This window comes from Chlorocebus sabaeus, chromosome 6 (genome assembly GCF_047675955.1).
Source record: "Chlorocebus sabaeus isolate Y175 chromosome 6, mChlSab1.0.hap1, whole genome shotgun sequence".
Lineage (NCBI taxonomy): Eukaryota > Metazoa > Chordata > Mammalia > Primates > Cercopithecidae > Chlorocebus > Chlorocebus sabaeus.
Window position 1 is genome coordinate 417372 of NC_132909.1, and position 20433 is coordinate 437804.

The 20433-nt window shown below is 47.4% G+C and overlaps 1 protein-coding gene across 5 annotated transcripts in view; it reads right to left on the reverse strand.

Annotated features, from left to right (window-relative positions):
• Window positions 1-3273: 3273 nt before the first annotated feature.
• The window catches only part of ZNF274 (zinc finger protein 274), a 31944-nt gene continuing 14784 nt past the window's right edge, over window positions 3274-20433 (reverse strand). For all 5 annotated transcript variants that reach the window (XM_007998417.3, XM_007998413.3, XM_007998414.3 and 2 more), the window contains 4 exons: window positions 9977-10459; window positions 7107-7222; window positions 5144-5270; window positions 3274-4670 (listed from right to left, as the gene is read on the reverse strand). In XM_007998417.3, the coding sequence (XP_007996608.2) occupies window positions 3688-4670; window positions 5144-5270; window positions 7107-7222; window positions 9977-10400 (1650 nt within the window). In that variant the 5' untranslated portion in view covers window positions 10401-10459 and the 3' untranslated portion in view covers window positions 3274-3687. The remainder of the gene's footprint in view (window positions 4671-5143; window positions 5271-7106; window positions 7223-9976; window positions 10460-20433) is intronic.

Sequence of the window (20433 nt, forward strand, 5' to 3'; positions counted from 1 at the left end):
ATTAGAAACCGGAGAATGTCTTTGGAGCACTGCCTAATAATATTTTTTTTTTTTTTTTTTTTTTTTCCTGAGACAGAGTCTCACTCTGTCGCACAGGCTGGAGTGCAGTGGCGCAATCTCGGCTCACTGCAAGCCCTGCCCACTGGGTTCACACCATTCTCCTGCCTCAGCCTCCCAAGTAGTTGTGACTACAGGCGTCTGCCACCACGCCCGGCTAATTTTTGTATTTTTAGTAGAGACGGGGTTTCACCGTGTTAGCCAGGATGGTCTCGATCTCCTGACCTTGTGATCTGCCCACCTTGGCCTCCCAAAGTGCTGGGATTACAGGCGTTATCCTCCACGCCCAGCAAGAATCTGTCTTTTGCCTCTCTTCAGCATTGTTGATTCTCTTAAGAACATCAGCCAGGATATTCATCTGCACCGTGAGGACAGCATCAAAGGATGGTGGAAAGAGCGATTTTTAAAAAATCAAATCTTCTGTTACTTTGTATTCAGAAGAAAACTACGTAAAAATTAGAAACATAAAAGAATGGAAATCCAAGAGATTTTAGTAAAACCTATTAAAATTAATCAGAGTTTGCTCAACTGGCTGGATAATCTTCTTGGTAAATGATAACGATACTCTTGTTGAACAAATAAGTGGATGTGCTGGAATTGGTCCCACTCTTTGGTTCATTCTTGAGAGGTGATACTGTAGAGTTCTGAATGGCTGAGAAGACTGTTTTTTACCAGTTAACATCCCAGGGCAAGTTCTTCAACTGCATGTGTTCTCAAAGAAGCTAACATTTTTGTAACCTCTTTTTACAAATTTTCAATTTATTTTTGAGACAAAGTCTCTCTCTCACACAGGCTGGAGTGCAGAGGTGCAATCATAGCTAACTGCAGCCTCAAACTCTTAGGCTGGAGCATTCCTCCTACCTCAGCCTCCTGAGTAGCTGGGACTACAGGTGCGCCACCACACCTGGCTTTTTATTTTATTTATTTATGTTTTTTGAGACAGGATCTCACCCTGTTCCCCAGGCTGATCTCTAACTCCTGGCCTCAAATGATCCTCCCAGAGTTCTGGGATTACAGGCATGAGCCACTGTGCCCAGCCTCATGTACCTTTTCTTTCTTTCTTTTTTTTTTTTTTTTGAGACAGAGTCTGGCTCTGTTGCCCAGGCTGGAGTGCAGTGGCGCGATCTCGGCTCACTGCAACTTCCACCTCTGGGGTTCACGCCATTCTCCTGCCTCAGCCTCCCGAGTAGCTGGGACTACAGGTGCCCACCACCATGCCCGGCTAATTTTTTTTATTTAGTAGAGATGGGGTTTCACTTTATTAGCCAGGATGGTCTCGATCACCTGACCTCGTGATCCGCCTTCCTCGGCCTCCCAAGGTGCTGGGATTACAGGCTTGAGCCACTGCGCCTGGCCCCTCATGTACCTTTTCACTGGTGTACTGGATATATGGAATGTGGACCCGCCAGGCATTAATCCTCTTTCTGACAATCACAGACCCAGTGAGGAGCACAGTCAGGATTTAAACCACATCTAATACTTGTGTCTAGTGTGTCAGCTTCCACACATGCAGTCTCTCTCCCTGCCTTCCTCTTCCTGTCTTGCAAGTACAGGTGGGGATACACAGTATTTAAAGGTAAATGCTGGCATACTTGTAGACCTTATCCAGAGTTGGCCACTACACTCTCCTGCCTTTCCTAACCTTGCTACTCTCCCTTCAAGAGATGGAGTTTAACCCCCTTCCCACTGAATCTGGCTGGCCTTAGTGACTGGCTTGTAAAGGATAGACTGTCCTAGGGTGACACCATGGGACCTAGGCTGGGTCTGAAAAAGCCATGCTGTTTCTGCCTAATTCTGTTGGAACCCTAGCTCTTCGGATGAGAGAACCCAACACAACTGAACTCAGCCTTAGAGCCACCTCAAGCCCAAGTGCCAGCCATGAGATGAGCCATTTCCATACCTTGGAATGGACCCACTGGCCTTGTACCTTGTAGTCCCAATTAGCTCTCTCATACCCTAGAATGTTCTCCCCCCCTTTCCTACTCCTGGGTCCCTTATTTTCCCAGACCCAGCTCAAACCATCACCTCAGTTCCTGAAGCCATCACTAAAGCTTTGGACTCACACCTCTGTCTAGGATTTGGAATCTGGGAATTTTGAGTTTACCAGATTCTAATCTCAAGGGTCCTATTCTTTGGTTCATTCTTGAGAGGTTATATTGTAGAGTTCTGAACAGCTGAGGAAGCTTTTTTTTACCAACTAACATCCCTGGGCAAGTTCTTCAACTCATATGTTCTCAAAGAAGCAACATGTGCCATATTAAAGTGCTGAAATGACTAGAAGCAACATAGCAGCCACAAGGCCCATGCCCAATGTGTGAATGGCAATAGGGTTGCTGGTGTACCACTGTCATTCTCCAGGCACATGGGCTCAAGGCATCTACTCTGGTCCTGTCTCCAAGGGTGTTTCATTTCTGCAGAGAAAGGAGGTACTCTCACCCTAGATGGCATGACTGCACCTCACCCTTGTCGGCAAGACCCGAGGGTTCTAAAGAAGCTATGCGGAGTAGCACTCAACCAGTGTCTTGAACCTAAGTATTTTTGGTCCAGAGTTTTATGTTTTTAAATGTTACACAGAACTCAAGAGCAAAAGTGGAGCCTAGAACAAGAATGGAGCGGGTCATATACTATGGGCTATGTGACCTGGAGAAAGAATGTGAACTGTGGGCAAATACATGCTCTAGTACTGCCAGTGTCTTTTTGCTTAAGTGATGGGCTCCTGGCCAGAGCAGTTGCCTTCCTTGTGACAGTCTCTCAGGAAAAATGGAAACACAAACCAAATGAAGCTAGGCATGGTGGTGTATGCCTGTAGTCCCAGCTGCTTGAAAGGCTGAGCCAGGAGGATCCTTTGAGCCCAGGTGTTTGAGGCTACAGTAAGCTATGATTCTACCTCTGCACTCTAGCCTGGGTGACACAGCGAGATTGTGTGTCAAAAAAACAAAAGAAACATGAGTATTCCCAGGAAGCCCCACACTTGCCTGGGGTTTCCAGCCCTTTTGGTTTAAGTTTTCCTTACCTCCACCTAACCATGTCATGACAACCCCCTAAGGAATAGAAAGATCTAGTCATCCCAACTCACATAGTATCTTGTGTTCAAGGTGCTGCAGCCTTGCACAGAATCTTCTAGAACTATCTGATAATCTCCCTCCTTGTGTTTTAATGTTCCTTAAATATTAATCATTACTATAGAGATATTTAAGTAGGCAGGAAATACAGAGGTTCTACACAGAAATAGATCAATAGTTTATTTATCCACACTATCTTTTAATCCTTAATTCATATACATAAATACTGTGGTACTGTGGATATAGTATCAGTGCAGATTATTAATTACCTGGCTTTTTAAAAGTTATTATATAACATTTCAGATTTTATTAATCTCACTTTTAATGACTAAATGAGTGAACAAACAATATCAAGTGAATGGGAAATCTTTTTTCCAACTAATGTTAATAACTCTTCACTCATTTTATTTATTCATTATGTGCTGGGCAGTCTCCTCAGTTGTCCTTTGGTTCTGGGAATGTCCTCACTCAATGCTTCCCTTTCACATTCAGTTCTGATTCACAAGCAGGCCTGTGCACGTTATATTGCAGGGTCAAGCTGAAAGGGTTTCTTCAACTGGATTGAGAGCTATGAGGTAGGCTGTTTCTTCTTTCGCTTTGTCCTATTGTGGGTTCTCTGGTGCCCGATAAGGTGTGAGCTCTGGGTGAAGGCCTTTCCACATTTGTTGCATGCATATGGGCGCTCCCCAGTGTGAGTCCTCTGATGTCTGATGAGGTGGGAGCTCTGGCGGAAGGCTTTTCCACAGTCCTGACACTTGTAGGGCTTAGCTCCAGTGTGAGTCCTCAGGTGCTGGGAGATGGCTGAGCGATCATTGAAGGTCCTCCCACACTCCTGACACTCAAATGGTCTCTCTCCAGAATGAACTCTCTGATGCTGTGTAAGGGAAGAGCTCTGAACAAATCCTTTCCCACAGGCTTGACACACATAGGGCCTCTCTCCTGTATGAATTTTCTTATGCACAGAAAAGTATCTTGGGTTCCGGAATATTTTACCACATTCACTGCATCGGCAAACTTGGCTCCCCTTGTGAATTCTTATAAACGTAATCTGTTTAGCACTCCGACTGAAGGTTTTCCTGCAACCATTGCCTTCCTTGGCCTTTTGCCTTTCATAGCTCTTCTGATGAATTTTTACACGTGAATTATGTTTCATGCTTTTAACTTGTGAGTCACATTTGCGCAATTGTTTTCTAGGAGGAATTTTCTGGAGCAAAACTTGGTTTGTGTTAAGAGCACCATTGTTTGCCTGGGACTCAACGCTGTCAATTTTCTGGAGCGAAACTTGGTTTGTGTCAAGAGTACCACTGTTTGCCTGGGACTCATGGTTGTCAAAGTGCTTCTTCTGAGGAAGGTCTTTTTCCTGAGCAGACTCCACCTGCTTCAACACTGTTTCTTGGACTTCCTGGACTCCACCTTGCAAGGTATCTTCTAATGTAGAGGACAAGGCACAATCCCTTGAGGATTCTTGCACTTTCAGGCTGGGGGCTGGTTCTTCCTCAGGAATGTCAGAATTTGGAGCTAACTCTTTATTTTCCAATGTAGTCTCCCACCCTGAAAAAAATAAACAAAAGATGTGGATACAACAGGGAGATGTGCTGGGATGGGTCTGAGAGCATGAAATGCATAATTAAGTTCAAAAGTCAGGATTTTTTTTTTTCCAAGTAGAGTTATGCAACCTGGAGAGAGACTGAAAAGCAATGAAGCAGCAGGGAGGGGAGCACTGACCTTGGTGAACAAGGGACAGAAAGGGTAGGGAGTATCCTCTGAGCTCTTCGAGTTCCTGTTCTCTTATACTCCCTTAGGAGATAGATAGCAAATCACTCCTTCACTGGACCTAAGGCTGCTTCTGGCCAACCAATGTCCCCACCCCTGTAAGTCTACAGTTCCACTTAACAGGCCCTGGACGGAGCAAGGGCCCCTTGAGGGAATGCCCAGTGTGGAGTCCAGAGAAGGTAAACACCCCTGACTTGGGGCTCCTGTGGCCTACCAGCCCTGAGGTGGGTGAAGAGGGGGCACGGCCTTACCCACAGAGACCAGGTGCCCAAAGGTCTCCAGCATCACATCCCGGTACTCAGTCCTCTGCGTCGGGCCCAGAAGCCCCCACTCTTCCCGGCTGAAGTCCACAGCCACATCCTGGAAGGTAACTGGCTCCTGTAACATCACACGTGTGTCTATGCTCAGCAAGAGTGTCAGAGGGTTGTCAGTGAGGGCAGAAGAAAGGCCAGCTGGGAGGTTCTGACAGAGCTCACTGTGCTAGGGACTCTCTTGCTTTGGGGATTTGCTCAGAGACACCAACCCAGGGCCCACAAGAGTTCTATGGGTCCAAACCAGGGTCTGGGTCTCAGGCTGGGACGCAGAGCCCTTGCTTCATAAAGAGCTCCAAGTGCAACAAGCAAACAACTCCATCCTAACGGCTCTATCCAGCTTGCCCAGTGCTGAAATCTTCCCACTGCAGAGGGTTCTCCATCTATTAATACTGTCTTCCCACTTGGTGGAAATGACAACTAAGCCCCTGCCTTTGTCGACAGGGCTGACCTGGGGGAGGGCAGTCACCCTGGCACAGCCATGACTGGTCCTTTCTGGGGAACTGACCAGGAAGTCAGTTTAGCCCAACCTGCTTTACCAGGATCTGAGGGATTTTGCTTACATGGGGCAGAATCTGCCTAAGAAGAAAGGGGAGTGGCCAGGCGTGGTGGCTGACACCTGTAATCCCAGCACTTTGGGAGGCCAAGGCAGGTGAATCACCTGAGGTCAGGAGTTCGAGACCAGCCTGGCCAACATGGTGAAACCCCATCTCTATTAAAAATACCAAAAATTGGCCGGGCGCGGTGGCTCACGCCTGTAATCCCAGCACTTTGGGAGGCCGAGACGGGAGGATCACGAGGTCAGGAGATTGAGACCATCCTGGCTAACACGGTGAAACCCCGTCTCTACTAAAAAAAAATACAAAAAACTAGCTGGGCGAGGTGGCAGGCGCCTGTAGTCCCAGTTGCTCGGGAGGCTGAGGCAGGAGAATGGCGTAAACCCGGGAGGCGGAGCTTGCAGTGAGCTGAGATCCGGCCACTGCACTCCAGCCTGGGCGACAGAGCGAGACTCCGTCTCAAAAAAAAAAAAAAAAAAAAAAAAAAAACCAAAAATTAGCCAGGTGTAGTGGTGGCTGCCTGTAATCCCAGCTACTCAGAAGGTTGAGACAGGAGAATCACTTGAATCTGGGAGGCAGAGGTTGCAGTGAGCTGAGATTGCGCCATTGCACTCCAGCCTGGGCAACAAGAGCGAAACTCCATCTCAAAAAAAAAAAAAAAAAAGGAGGAGGAGGAGGAAGAAAAAGGAAGAAGAAGGAAGAAGAAGAAAGGGGAGAAAGCAGAGCCATGAAACAGGTTGGCCAGAGATTCTTCCCATCACCTGGGAGCACCTGGATGCAGCCTTGCCTGAAGCCTACTAGAGAAAACATGAGAGCCAATAAATTTACTTCTACGCTTGAGCCAGTATGAGCCACTTGCAGTGCAAACAGCTCTGACCAATGACACATACATACCACTACCCTACTGGTCAGCACATCAAAACCAATCTTTTTCACCCACACCCCAGCTCTGGGTTATTCTGAAGCAAACCCCAGATAACAAAGATAAATACCTAAGTATGCATTTCTGAATGAGGGCTCTCTTGTTCTGACCTACATACAGATGTGCCTGCCTGTGGTAGTTCCACCTCTCAAGTCTCTGTAAACATTTAGTTCCTTCCCTTTTGCCTCCTGCTTTCTCAACTCCTGACTCACCATGCCTTGTCCCCAATGACGCCATGGTGGCTGGAGGGCAGGGCTGCTCTTCATACTCAGATTGCTTCAGCACAGACCTAAGAGCTCAGAATCTCAGAATGCCCCAGCCTGTGGGAGGTCTTAGGAAAGCCCAGGGCAGAGTGGATGCCTCAGGGGTGGGCCTGCCCCATAGGAGATGCTGTGACCAAAAAAGGGTGACACTCCCCGCTTACCTCAGAGAGCACTGTCACTGGGCAGATGGCTGCATCCTCCTTCTGCTTCTCCTCCTGCTGGGCAGTGACCTCAAGGCAGCAGGTGGTGCCCTCGGCAGGTTGTCCTGCAGGAAGTACTGGGAGGAGACACCAACCAGAGGAGGTCAGCAGGTGTGGGGACCCTTGGGCAAGCCAAGGGTGGCCTCTTTGCAACCCATGGGGCCACCGCACACCTGCATCGAACTGTGACTCCATGACAGCCTCTGTTCCTATCCTCCCTTCTCACCAGCTCAGCTCCCCTCACAGCACGTGCCCGAGTGCCCGCACCTGGATGGGCCCAGGATGGCTCACCCTCCAAGGGTCACAGGGCACCAGTGTCCTCACTGCTGAGACCACTCCTTCCGTTGCCGAGGGCGGCTGAGGGCCCCAGCCCCTCCTGTGAGGCAGCTGACTGACACCTCCTCCTTAGAGTCAAAGCCCCTGTTTCCGGCCTCCAAGCCCTCCACCCCACCTATTCAGGCACCTCTTCCTTCCTCCCTCTCTCCTCCCACCTCGTGGAAGGTGAGACTGTCCCCGGACCCACAACATGCAGCCATCTTGAAGTGAACATCACCAAGGCTCCTCCACCTAAGGAAACAACAGCTCCACCCAGCCCGAGGGTGCCTCTAACCACAGCTCCTTCATTCTAACCTTCCTCACATGACCCCACATGGTCTACAGGCTTCCACAATGCTAATCCACCCCCACCATCAAGGTGGGCAACAAGATGACTTAGGCTGGCCCAGTGGGCCATCCCTTTCTCTTGGCCACAGTGATTAGATCTGGGATGAACACAGCCTACAGCCAGATGATTGGAGCCAACAAGGCTTTAGCTGGAACATTTGGGAAACAGAAATCCCTGTTTCTTCACTCAGACAGCCTGCCCATGAGTGAAGCCAGTGGAGAGCAGAAGAGGTAAGAATGAGACACAGAACAAGTCTGGAGGACACTACTGGAGCTCCTGGGTCCAGCCCTGCCTGATGCTCAAGCACCATGGAACTTTTTCAATAAATTCTCCTTCTCCCGTGAGCCATTCTGTGCAAGGCTTTGCAGCAGTCACATCCAAGAGTCCCAGCTAACACACTGATCACATAATGTGAGATTCTCAGGGTTCTCTGGAAAGCCTCTTCCCATTGTCTTCTGTGGCACTAATTTATTTCATTCACCCCTGAGGTTAAACAAAGGGTGAATTCACTGACTTTCACCTCATTAACCCTACAACTGTCTCCTTGGCACCTAACTAACTAGTTTCCTATTGCTGCTATAGTGAATTGTCACAATGCCAGCGGCTCAGATTAATGCAAATGTATTACCTTATGGTTCTGGAGATAAGTCCGGTTTGTGCCTCACTGGGCTAAAATGAAGGTGTCAGCATGGCTGTGTTCCTTTTGGAGGCTCCAAGGGAGAATCCATTCCTTGCCTTTTCCAGCTTCTAGAGGCCACCCCAAACACTTGGCTTATGGCTTCTTCCTCTATCAGCTGCTTCTATCATTACATCTCCTCTGACCCTCCAACCTCCCTCTCCTAAGGGCCCCTGTGGTTATGTTAGATCCACTCAAATAATCCAGTGCATCTCTCCCTCTCAAGATCCTTAAGTTAATTGTTTCTGCAAAGTTCCCTTTGTCATGTGAGGCAACTTATTCACAGGGTCCAGGAGGCAGGACATGGACACCTTTGGGGCAATTATTCTGCCAAGTACAGCACCCCAGACTTGGTGCATCTGACACAACTCATGCAAGTGCCTGCCCTGCTGCCTCGGATACCTGCATCTCCAGGATGCCCTGGCCTCTTAGAATCCCACCATCCCCCTGCAGGATACCTTCCCCTTCCCCACAATCACAAACATCAACCAGTCAATCATTCGCTCACATCAGAAACCTCTTCTGGGCACCCGTGAATGTGGAAAATGGAGGTGAGCAATGCAGCAGCACGCACACGCTGTGAAACTCAGCCTGATGAAGAAACCGAGTCTTGGAGTCTTACTTCCAAATACACACTCCACACGTGTACTGTCCCCAGTCGGCCATCACCATTGTTCCTATCCGAGACACCACCCGTCAAAGGGCATGGCAATAGCTGCGGGTAGCCTGTGTGTCCAGCCTCACCCCCATCCTCTGTCCACCATCCACCACACATGCAGCCTGGTGGATCTCTAAAGGTCAAATCCAGTAGTGCCACCAGTTTCTGGAATGCAGGGATCGAACGCTACTGTTTTAGAAGAACATTTTGCTTTGCTTTAGGACTAAAGTCCCCACTGGCTGTGCCAGCTCCACCCTCTGCTCCCTTCCATCACAGACATACCCGATTTTTCTGAGTTTTGCATTTACTGTGATCCCTTCCATCTTGGTCCTTACAGGCGGTGCTTCCCTCTACATGGCACATCTTTCCTACCCGCTTTCTTTACCCTGACCACGTTCCACTCCACACCAGGTGTCAGCTGCAGACCTTCATGAACCTTACCATCACCTCGAGCTCCTCGCAGCCCCAGCATTTTTCTATGCATTCTCATTTGTCAAATCTCTGTCTCTCCTGCTACTGCAGGCTCCGTGAGCTCAGTAGTCCCATCTATCTTATCAAGTGCTATAGGGTTTATGGTGCAGCAGGGATGCCAGAGGGATGAAAATGAAGCACTTCATCTGTGTGCATCCATCAGAAGCCCACGAAGGGCTAAAGAATGGGGTTTCAGTGGCTCTGACTCAGGAACACGTGGGGAACGTGGATGTCCTCAGTCTGTATGGAGTGGGCACAATCCTTCCCACGACCTTCCCAGGAAGCCTGGAGTTCTTATCTCCCCTACAGGGTCCTCCAAGACACCCTCATTAAGCTGTCCCTCTACCCACCCTTCCACTTACCTTCCTCCTCAGATATCCAGGTCACACCCTCTACCAGGGCCACCACCTCTTGGCAGTTCTCTGGGTGCTGCGATTCCACCCATGTCCGGAGCTTCACAGGCAGTGCACCTAGGAACTGCTCCAGCACCAGCAGCTCCAGAATCTGCTCCTTGGAGCGTGCCTCAGGCTGTAGCCACTGGTGACACAGCTGTCGGAGCTGGTCCAGGGCCTCCCGGGGACCCGTCATGTCCTTATAACGGAACTGCCGGAACCTCTGGCGAGCGGCCTCAGGGTCACCTGGATGCTTGCCCTGCTGCTGGACCTGCTCACTGGGGGCATCTGGGCTCAGGCTTCCATCTTCAGCATATAGGGCCTGGATCTGGGCATTCCGGGGACCAGCCACCTCCTGGTTCAGTGTGAGGACCTCAACAACCTCAATGTTCATCAGGGGACTCTCAGCAGGAAGAGGATCCAATTTAGGGTCCAGCTGGAGCTCAGGATACTCTGTAAGTCAAAAGCAGAGCAAGATAAATGAGAATCAGCACATGAAAAGATGCTCAACATCATTAGTCACTAGGGAAATACAAGTCAAAACCACAGTGGAATATACTTCACACCCACTGGGATGGCTGTTACCACAGATGATGGTAACAGGAGAGGATGTGGAAAAACTGGAATACTCATACACTGTTGGTGGGAATATAAAATGCTGTACCACTCTGCGAAACAGGTTAGCAAATCCTCAGAAGTTAAACACATAGTTATCCATGACCCAGAGATTCCCCCCAAGTATATATAGCTAAGAAAATTGAAAGCATATGCCCCCAAAAACTTCTATAAGAATGTTCACTGAAGTGTTATCCATAATAGCCAAAAAGTACAAATAATCCATTGTCTATCAACTGAGGAATGTATAAACAAATTGTGATCTATTCATACAATGAAATATTGGCAATCAAAAGGAATGAAGTACTACTAATATATGCTACAACACAGGTGAACCTTGAAAACATCGTGCTAAGTAAAATAAGCCAGACACAAAAGGCGACATATAATATGAAATGTCCAGAATATAAAAATCCAAAGACAGACAAGTAGATTAGTAATTGTTAGGAAATGGAGAAATTGAGAGGATTGGTGGGAGACTGCTAATGGGTATGGGGTTTCTTTCTTGGGTGAAGAAAATGTTCTGGAATTAGTAGTGAAAGCTGTACAACCTTGTGAATATATTTAAAAACACTGAACTGTACACTTAACAAGAATGAACTTTACAATGTGTGAATTATATCTCCATATAGCTGTTATAGGGAAAAGAACAAAAGGCAATGAGGGTTGACAAGGGGTCTGTGACACTGTACATGTATCCACAGTCACAGGAAAAATAACCTTCTCCAACCTCCACTGGGGACAAGAACGAGGATATCTGGGAAAGGCAGGGGCTCTGGGTCCTGGCACAGAGTCCACAAGAGCACACTGCTAAACTGAACTCCAGGACGGTCCTGAAATGCTGAGGAGGCAGCACAAAACAACAGGAAACAAGAAAGCCCACTAAAACTCCCCTCTAAAATGCTAATTCTAAATAATCTGGCCAACAGAGTGGCTCACACCTGTGATCCCTGCACTTTGGGAGGCCGAGGTAGGAGATTCGCTTCACGCCAGGAGCTTGAGACCAGCCTGGGCAACATAGTAAGACCCTGTCTCTAAAAAAGTTTAAATTAGTCGGGTGTGATGGCATACACCTGTGGTCCTAGCTACTTGGGAGCCCGAGGCAGGAGGGCTGCTTGGGCCCAAGAATTTGATTTTACAGTTATCTATGATTGCACCACTGTACTCCAGCCTTGGTTACCAAGCCTGACATTGTCCCTAACAAATGAAGCCTTAAAAACAAATATAAAAGCATAAATAACTACAGATTATGACTTACTTCTGATATTTGTAATGTTTAGTGGCAACGACAAGAACAAACCTGCAATTTCACCCTTGCTGTTGTGAGTATAAATAGTCAGTACAATTCCACCAGGAAGTAGCTCAGCATGAACTAGCAAAGCCACAGCAAGGAACCACAGATACGTTCACTGGATGAATCTACTGGAGCTATTCGGAGATGAAGATAGGTATACAGGCACCAAGGGAATGAATAAAAACACCACAGCCAAACCAAATATAGCTAACACAGCACTGACCCACAACCTCTGGCAACAAGCACAGGTCAGGACTTAGATGACTGCCATATACCCTTTTATTGTTCCCCGCCAAGCCAATAGGGTTCTCCACTCAGAACCCTCCCTTATAAATGCACGTCTTCTCACTCCCTACCTGCCTTTGACCCTCTCTACGGAACACAAGGGACCATGGCTGGCTCCCTACTATACCTGGCTCTGAGTCAACCTCTGCGTGTGCTCATCTGGACGGCCTAGGTCTTTATTTCCACAACATACAATTCCTGCCCCGCGCGGTGTGTGTTAGGACAAAGTCGGAAGAACAGGTAGTGTTGTAACACAGTTTAAGAAAATTGTTAAAAACTCCCTTGTAAGCAGTAAAACCTGCACTAGTTTTAGCGGGATTACTACAACGCAGAAAAGCGGTAGCAGGGCATAAAATTACTAGTGTGCAACAGCTGCAGCTACGTTAAAAATAAAAAAGCTCCAGCGGAAGCATCTTTCAGAGCCCGGCGGCCGCCTGCACAAGACCCTCCTCGGCCCTGGTCTCCGTCATCGCGCACTCAGGAATTCGAGGCCACAACCATAAGCTGACCCTTTCGCCCAGATCACCGTCCACACAAGACTCGCTCTCTCTGCCAGCGAAATGGGTCGACGCCTCCAGGCCACGCCTCTAACCCCGCCTCCCGGACCCGGAAAAGCGCCCAGAACTACGTCACCCGCGGGCACTACAGCTCCCAGCAGCCTCCGAGACACGGGCTTCCGGTACCGTTCTCCCCACTCCCCGCTGACAGGGACACGTCCTGAGCCTACATGGGGCAACGGGGCAGCGCGGCAGGAGCTTCCACGCCTGCCCCACCTGCAAGTATTTCGCTGGACTTCGCGGGCTGGGGGAGACCTTCCGCTGAGGCCACAGCAGGCGGCTCCCAACCCCTTCCCTCTCCCGTTCCTCGAGTACAAGCCCTGGTCTGTCTGGGCTTCCTGTTTGCGCGCTGCGCAGGTTTGACTGGAGGTGCCCGCTGCTGGCACGGGCCCAGGTAGTCAGCTCCGCGCTGGGATCCGCCCAGAGCCAGCGGCCGCGCCGCCTCCTTGCAGCCCACGCCGTCCTTCCAGCGAGGTGGCGCAGTTGTAGAGCAGGACCTGAGCCACGCTTTTAATTCTTGACCATTCCTAGTCTACGCTTGAAGTGATTTTTCTTCTTGATAAGATTAATCAGACACACTTGAGCACCTATTTCCAACCTCTTCCCCCAAATAAGCTTTTGAGGTATTTTCATTTTGGGGGCTTGCCCTCTCCAGCTCATTTATAACTGCTGTGATCTATATTTAATTCCCTTTCTGTTTCTTAGGACTTCTGGAGACTTACTTTGCCCCAAATAACTTTTCTTCATTTGAGGGCATACTTCATTTATTTTCTCTCAATTACAGCGTTTTTTTGTTTTGTTTTGTTTTTTGAGACGGAGCTTCGCTCCTAATCGCCCAGGCTGGAGTGCAGTGGCGCGATCTCGGCTCACTGCAACCTCCGCCTCCCTGGTTCAAGCAGTTCTGTCAGCTGGGATTACAGGTGCCCGCCGCCATGCCCAGCTAATTTTTGTATTTTTAGTAGAGACGGGGTTTTGCCATGTTGGCCAGACTGGTCTCGAACTCCTGACCTTAGGTGATCCGCCCATCTCAGCCTGCCAAAGTGCTGGGATTACAGGTGTGAGCCACCGCAGGCCCCAATTACAGCTCTTAAAGCTTGACTTTTTCCTGAGAAGCAGCTGGGGATAAGATTTACTGGCGGCCCAGCAGCAGTGGACTAAATGCCTAGGACATGGGACATGCACCAACTGAATCTTTACTTCCTAGGGGGGGTCAGTGGGAGACCAGCACTGGGCCGCCAGCACTATTTTAGGTAATCATGCATGACACTTAAAAAATCTTAACATGTTACTTCATAAATTTCTAAAATTTTCTTTCTGTATTCCTTGAGGGATTTTAGTGCCTTAGCCCCTAGGAAAACTGTTGGATTCTTCTACTCCATCCCACCCGCTTCTAATGTACTTACTTCTGCTTTAATCTTGATCATCAACCCATGAGGCGCCACACTCTGTTCTGTACACAGTTATCATAAAGCACCTTTTGCGTGCTATGGAACCAAGGACACCACAGTGAACAAGACAGGCCACGAACCCAGAAACTGGTGGGGAAGTGATGGACTCATTCTGTGCACCTCAGTCTTCCACATCTCAACCCACAGACTATCCCAAGACCTTTAGGACAATCCTTACCACTGTCTATTCCAGGAAATTAGCTGCTCCACTTCATGGAGAAGAAAATGGAAGCTCTTAAGTTCACCAGCAGGCAGAGGTGGAACTGGATTCTCATTCCACCCATCTCATTCCAGAGACATGACTGACCCAACCCACTCATGTGGAGCTGCATGATCCCTATCAGCTGGAACTCCAAATGGCTTTGAGCGCAGCAGCTGAATGAGCCCGTAGCAACGCAGTCCCCTCACCTACAACTGTCTAATGGGTTATGAAACAAATTCACTGAGGCTCAGAGCAAGGGGTTTAATCAAGAGATTAACTTCTTGAGCCTGAGTTTCTTCAGCCGAAGTGATTAGATACTGTCCAGGCACAGCATGTGTAAGGGCTGAGGGGAGCTGCTACTTTCTCTTTCTTGACACTATTTTCTTCTCTCAGGCTATTTCTACCTCTCTGCTGCTTCCCTTCCACAGTGACAAACAGGCCTTAGGCAGCTGTCTTCCTCACAGTGCTGTTTCCCAGTGAATGCTGATTAGCCAGGTATACTAGTCCAAAAGACAACAAAAAGCAATGATCTTTTCAGCAGCTTGTGGGGGAAGAGTCAGAAAAGTACTTACCCTCAGCTCCCCTAATCCCTGGGCACAGTACCCCATCACTTTTCCTCCTTGTTCGGAAAGCTCTCAGCTTTCCTGTTCTCTCTCATCATTCCCTCAGTGCCACTAAGCTCCTTGTTGGATTACCTTCTGCGTCTGTCTCCTCCAGTGGACCACTGAGGCTGCCAACTGGGACTTGTGGATCTCACACCCCAAAGTAGAGCCTAGAGGAGGATCTGCCAAAGGCTGCTGATGATCTTGACATCACTCAGTTTTCGAATGAATGACAGTACCACCATTTCACGAAGGCTGCCCACAGTCACAGGAAGCAAATGTACAACCCATACACAAAAGAAATATGCCTGGCGCGGTGGCTCACGCCTGTAATCCCAGCACTTTGGGAGGCTGAGGCCGACAGACCACAAGGTCAGGAGTTTGAGACCAGCCTAGCCAACGTGGTGAAACCCCATCTCTACTAAAAACACAAAAATTAGCCAGGCGTGGTGGTGTGCACCTGTAGTCCTAGCTACTCGGGAGGCTGAGGCAGGAGAATCGCTTGAACCTGGGAGGCTGAGGTTACAGTGAGCCAAGACTGTGCCACTGCACTCCAGCCTGGGCGACAGTGCAAGACTCCATCTCAGAAAGCAAAAAATAATAATAATAATAAAGAAATTCATGTTGGGATAGGCTAGGAACCCTGCCCAGGGTTGCAGAGTGGATGATATGGTTTGGTTCTGTGTCCCTACCAAATCTCAGGTTGAAAAGTGATGCCGTGTTGGAGGTGGGGCCTGATGAACCATCAAGAATGGCTTAGCACCATCCTTCTGGTGATAAGTTAATTCACACGAGATCTGGTTGTTAAGTGTGGCTCGGCAGAGTGGCTAACGCCTATAATCCCAGCACCTTGGGAGGCCGAGGTAGGTGGATTGCTTGAGCCCAGGAATTCTAGACCAGCCTGGGCAACATGGCAAAACCCCATCTCTACAAAAAATTAGCCAGGTGTAGCAGCATGCGCCTGTAGTCCTGGCTACTCAGGAGGCTGAGGTGAGAGAATCGCTTGAGCCCAGGAAGTCGAGGCTGCAGTGGGTCATGATCGTACCACTGCCTAGGTGAAAGTGAGACCCTGTCTAAAAAAAAAAAAGTGTGTGGCACCTTCTTCCTCTCTCTGGCTCCTGCTTTTGCCATGATGTGCCTGTTCCCTGCCTTCCACCATAAGTAAAAAGCTCCCTGAGGCCTCCCCAGAAGCCAACCAGATGCCAGTGCCACCATTGTACAGCCTGCAGAACTGTGGGTCAATTAAACCTCTCATCTTCATAAATAACCCAGTCTCAGGTAATTATAGCAATGTAAGAACGGCCTAACATAGTGGGCAACAAAGGAGTTGGGTTCCAAACCCTGTTATTTCATGCCCTTGACACTAAAGGGGTCTCCCACAGCCAGCATCTTACTTTTCCTAGAATAAGGCCTTTCATCCAGAGATCCACATGTGCACCACCCTCCTGCCTGGTATAGTCTTCCCCAACATCTTCACCTGGTTCGCCTTTCCCATTCAGCTCTGAGCTCAAATGTCACCTCCTCAGAACCATCTTCCTGCTTAGTTCTAAACTACTGCTGTCCACCCATATCTCGCTTGTCCCCCAGCAACATATCCCATTGTTTCCTTCTCTTTCCAACAGATTACCATCCCAAATATCTGATTAATTTATCATGTCTGTCACCCTATCTAGAGCAGTGCTGTCCAATGGAACTTTCTATAAATGAGATGTTCTAATCTGTACTGTCCAACATAGTAGCATTAGCTGCAGGGTCAATGAGCAGTTGAAAGGTGCCCAGTGCGACTGAGGTAATGAATGGGCAAGCTCATTTCTGTTGATTCAGTCAGCCATGGAATGGATGTAGGCCCAATGAAAGCAGGTGTAAGACCTGCCCCACTCGTCACTGTGATCCAGTCCTGGAACAGTACCTGGAATCCTGGCAAGTGCTCAAGTAATATTTGTTGGTTCAACATAGCTTCTTTGTAACATGAGAGCACACATAGTTTGCACCCCACTTGCTTCTTTTCAGCCAAGCCCATGTCAGGGACTTGTATTTCTGGTCCCATGGTAAAATGGCTCCAGCAGCATTTCTCCAGAGGTTGATGGCTAGAATGACTTCAGGACACTAGTGCTGAAACACATCAGTACTTCTAGCCTTTTTAAGCCCTCAAAATAAGTTAATACTTCTATTTTATCAAGTATTCCACACTCCAGCACTTATGACTTTCTTCAAATAGGTCCTGCTCATCCTTAATAATTTATTCTTTGGTGTAACTTTTTAAAGGTTTTAATATCTTTTGTATATCCAGGTCAAATTTGATATTCCTGGTGTAAACCAAAGCTTGTTCTTTCTTTTTGAGATAGAATCTCACTCCTTAGCCCAGGCTGGAGTGCAGTGGTGCGATCTCTGCTCACTGCAACATCCGACTCCCGGGTTCACGCCATTCTCATGCCTCAGCCTCCTGAATTACAGGTGCATGCCACCACGCCCAGCTAATTTTTTGTATTTTTAGTAGAGACAGGGTTTCACCATGTTGGCCAAGCTGGTCTTGAACTGCTAGCCTCAAGTGATCCATTCATCTTGGCCTCCCAAAGTATTGGGATTGAGCCACCCCAGTACACGTGTGAGCCACCATACCTGGCCAAGCCAAGCTATTATTATAAATTTATTTTGTAATGTCATTTTGCTGAATCTTTTTTTTTTTTTGAGACAGAGTCTTGCTCTGTCACCCAGGCTGAAGGGTAATGGTGCAATCTCGGTTCACTGCAACCTCTGCCTCCCGGGTTCAAGCAATTCTCCTGCCTCAACTTCCCAAGTAGCTGGGATTACAGGCGCCCACAACCACACCTGGCTATTTTTTGTAGTTTTAGTAGAGACAGGCTTTCGACATGTTTGCCAGGCTGGTCTCAAACTCCTGACCTCAGGTGATCCACCTGCCTCGGCCTCCCAAAGTGCTGAGATTACAGGCCTGAGCCACCATGCCCGGCCAAATGGTATCATTTTAATAGTATTTCAGAGGTGTGCACCCTGGCATGCACGGCTAATTTTTAAATTTTTTGTAGAGCCCAGGAATTGCTATGCTGCCCAGGATGGTCTCCAATTATTGGCTCCAGCAATTCTCCCACTTCAGCCTCCCAAGGTGTTGAGATTATAGGTGTGAGCCGCTGCACCCAGCCCTGTCTTTAATGGGAAGTTAAAAAATCTCCACTGCTCAGGGCAGTACTCAGATGCAAGTGGTCAATTTGTTCTTTAAAAAAACAAAAAACAAAAACAAAAAAGAAAGTTAATTTTAATGTTTCTCCTAGGACTAATTTTGTCAACTCTATACTTTTCCAAAAATCTTTCCATGTTTTGTTTGTTCATTCCTACACTCAACAAATAATTACTGAGCACCTATACTGTGTCAGGAACTGGACCAGGAAGCAGTGACACAACAGGAAGGAGCTACCATTTCCATTCTCTGAGCACGGTTATGGGCAGCACCTCCAAAAATTAATATAAAATTCCAAAGAAGCCTCCACGTTTTTCCACTGATAATCAACTGACACACAACCATATTTGTAAGTGTTCGCACTTGACTGTGTATTTTATTTTTAAATTTTTAAATTTAAATTTAAAATTTTTATCCTAATCTTCTCTGTACTGTTCCAATTTTAGTATAAGCCAAAGCAAGCACACTTGAATGTAATTTTAATAGTTTATATATATTTATATATTAAAATGTCATATACTTTAAGTACACACATACGGTTTCAAATCAGTCATAAAGAGGTTTCTCATTCTTTGTAACAGCTGTGCAAAGTACTGTAACTAAAAACTACATGTAAAATATCCGTACAGGTTCTTTTCCCCTATACAGGTTTACTGTTTGGTTATTTATTCTTTACTTACTCAAAGTCATTTTGGCATTTTGTCTACCCACAAAATGAGTTCTTGGAATATTATTTTCTTCTCTATTTCTGATTTATTGTTATTCTTTTTTTATTCCCTTAAAGCCATTGTTCCTTTCTATAGGACTGTTGATGGTATTTTTCTTTCCCCCAAAAAATGTCTGCTTCAAACACTTAGTTCATTTGTTTTCCTTCTTAATTACTAGCTAAGACAGTTCAGGCTTTTAAGTTATCCCTGAGTACATGCCCTGAAACACAGGGAGAGTGGTCCCCAGATAAGAGGGTCACGATTTACATAAGTCTTAGAGATCAGATATGTGGGAGGTGGCACAGAATGTAAAGTGTTCTTCAATAAAAGATCACAAAGCATGAAATCACTCTGCTTCACTGAATTCCAGCCAAAACATGTTTGACAGCCACCCAACATTCCAGACTCAACCTAGTTGCCAAGAATGTGGGCCCTGCAAAGTTCTTTGTAGCACTCAAAGTAAAGATTTTCCTGGCTGGGCGCAGTGGCTCACGCCTGTAACCCCAGCACTTTGGGAGGCGGAGACAGGTGGATCACGAAGTCGAGACCATCCTGGCTAACATGGTGAAACCCCGTCTCTACTAAAAATACAAAAAAAAAATTAGCTGGGCGTGGTGGCGGGCACCTGTAGTCCCAGCTACATGGGAGGCTGAGGCAGGAGAATGGCATGAACCCGGGAGGCAGAGCTTGCAGTGAGCCGAGATTGCGCCACTGCACTCCAGCCTGGGCGACAGAGCGAGACTCCGTCTTGGGGGGGAAAAAAAAAAGATTTTCCTTTACCCTCTCTTACCTACCCTTTTGTTTCAAAGCCTTGCCTTATATTCAGTCTTCTTTGAAGACATATTCTTGTCTCCTGCAACTTCTTCAGACATCTATTCGCTCAACAGTATGTACTGAGCTCCTAGTAATTCAGTCATTGTGTTAGCAAATGGGGACATACAGAAGGAAAAGAACACCTGCTCTCATCCATATTTTAAATATTTGTTCTAAATGTTCAGGTCAGATAATAAGCAAATTAGAAGAGACAAGACTAACTACATTTACATACTTATCAGTGTTTTATGTAGGCTTTGCCTTCTCTACAACATGATATAAAAATAGGATGAGACATTTCAATTTTATTATTCAATGGGGTTCTTTCCAGTGTGCATTTTTTTCGTTCTGTCACATAAGTTGAGAGTTAAGGCTGGTTATTTGTCTGCACAGATTACATTCACAGGATGTTTGCCCATATGAGTCCTCTGATGCTGAAAACAATGAGGACTCCTACTGAAGGGGTTCCCAAAATGCTGTGTTCAGAGAGGGACCCTTGCCACTGAGTTCTGGGACACCCGAAGCCTTTCCAACCCTATGTTCTTAGGTAATCTCTAGTACAACTTCTGTGATGCTGAGTAAGAGAGCTATGCATTAAATCTTTCCCACAGCAATTATATTCTCATGGTTTCAGAAGCTCTTCGATGCAATACTCAATGTAAGAACTTTTCCAGTATGAATTCTCTCAAGATAAGACTGAGTTAGGCCAGA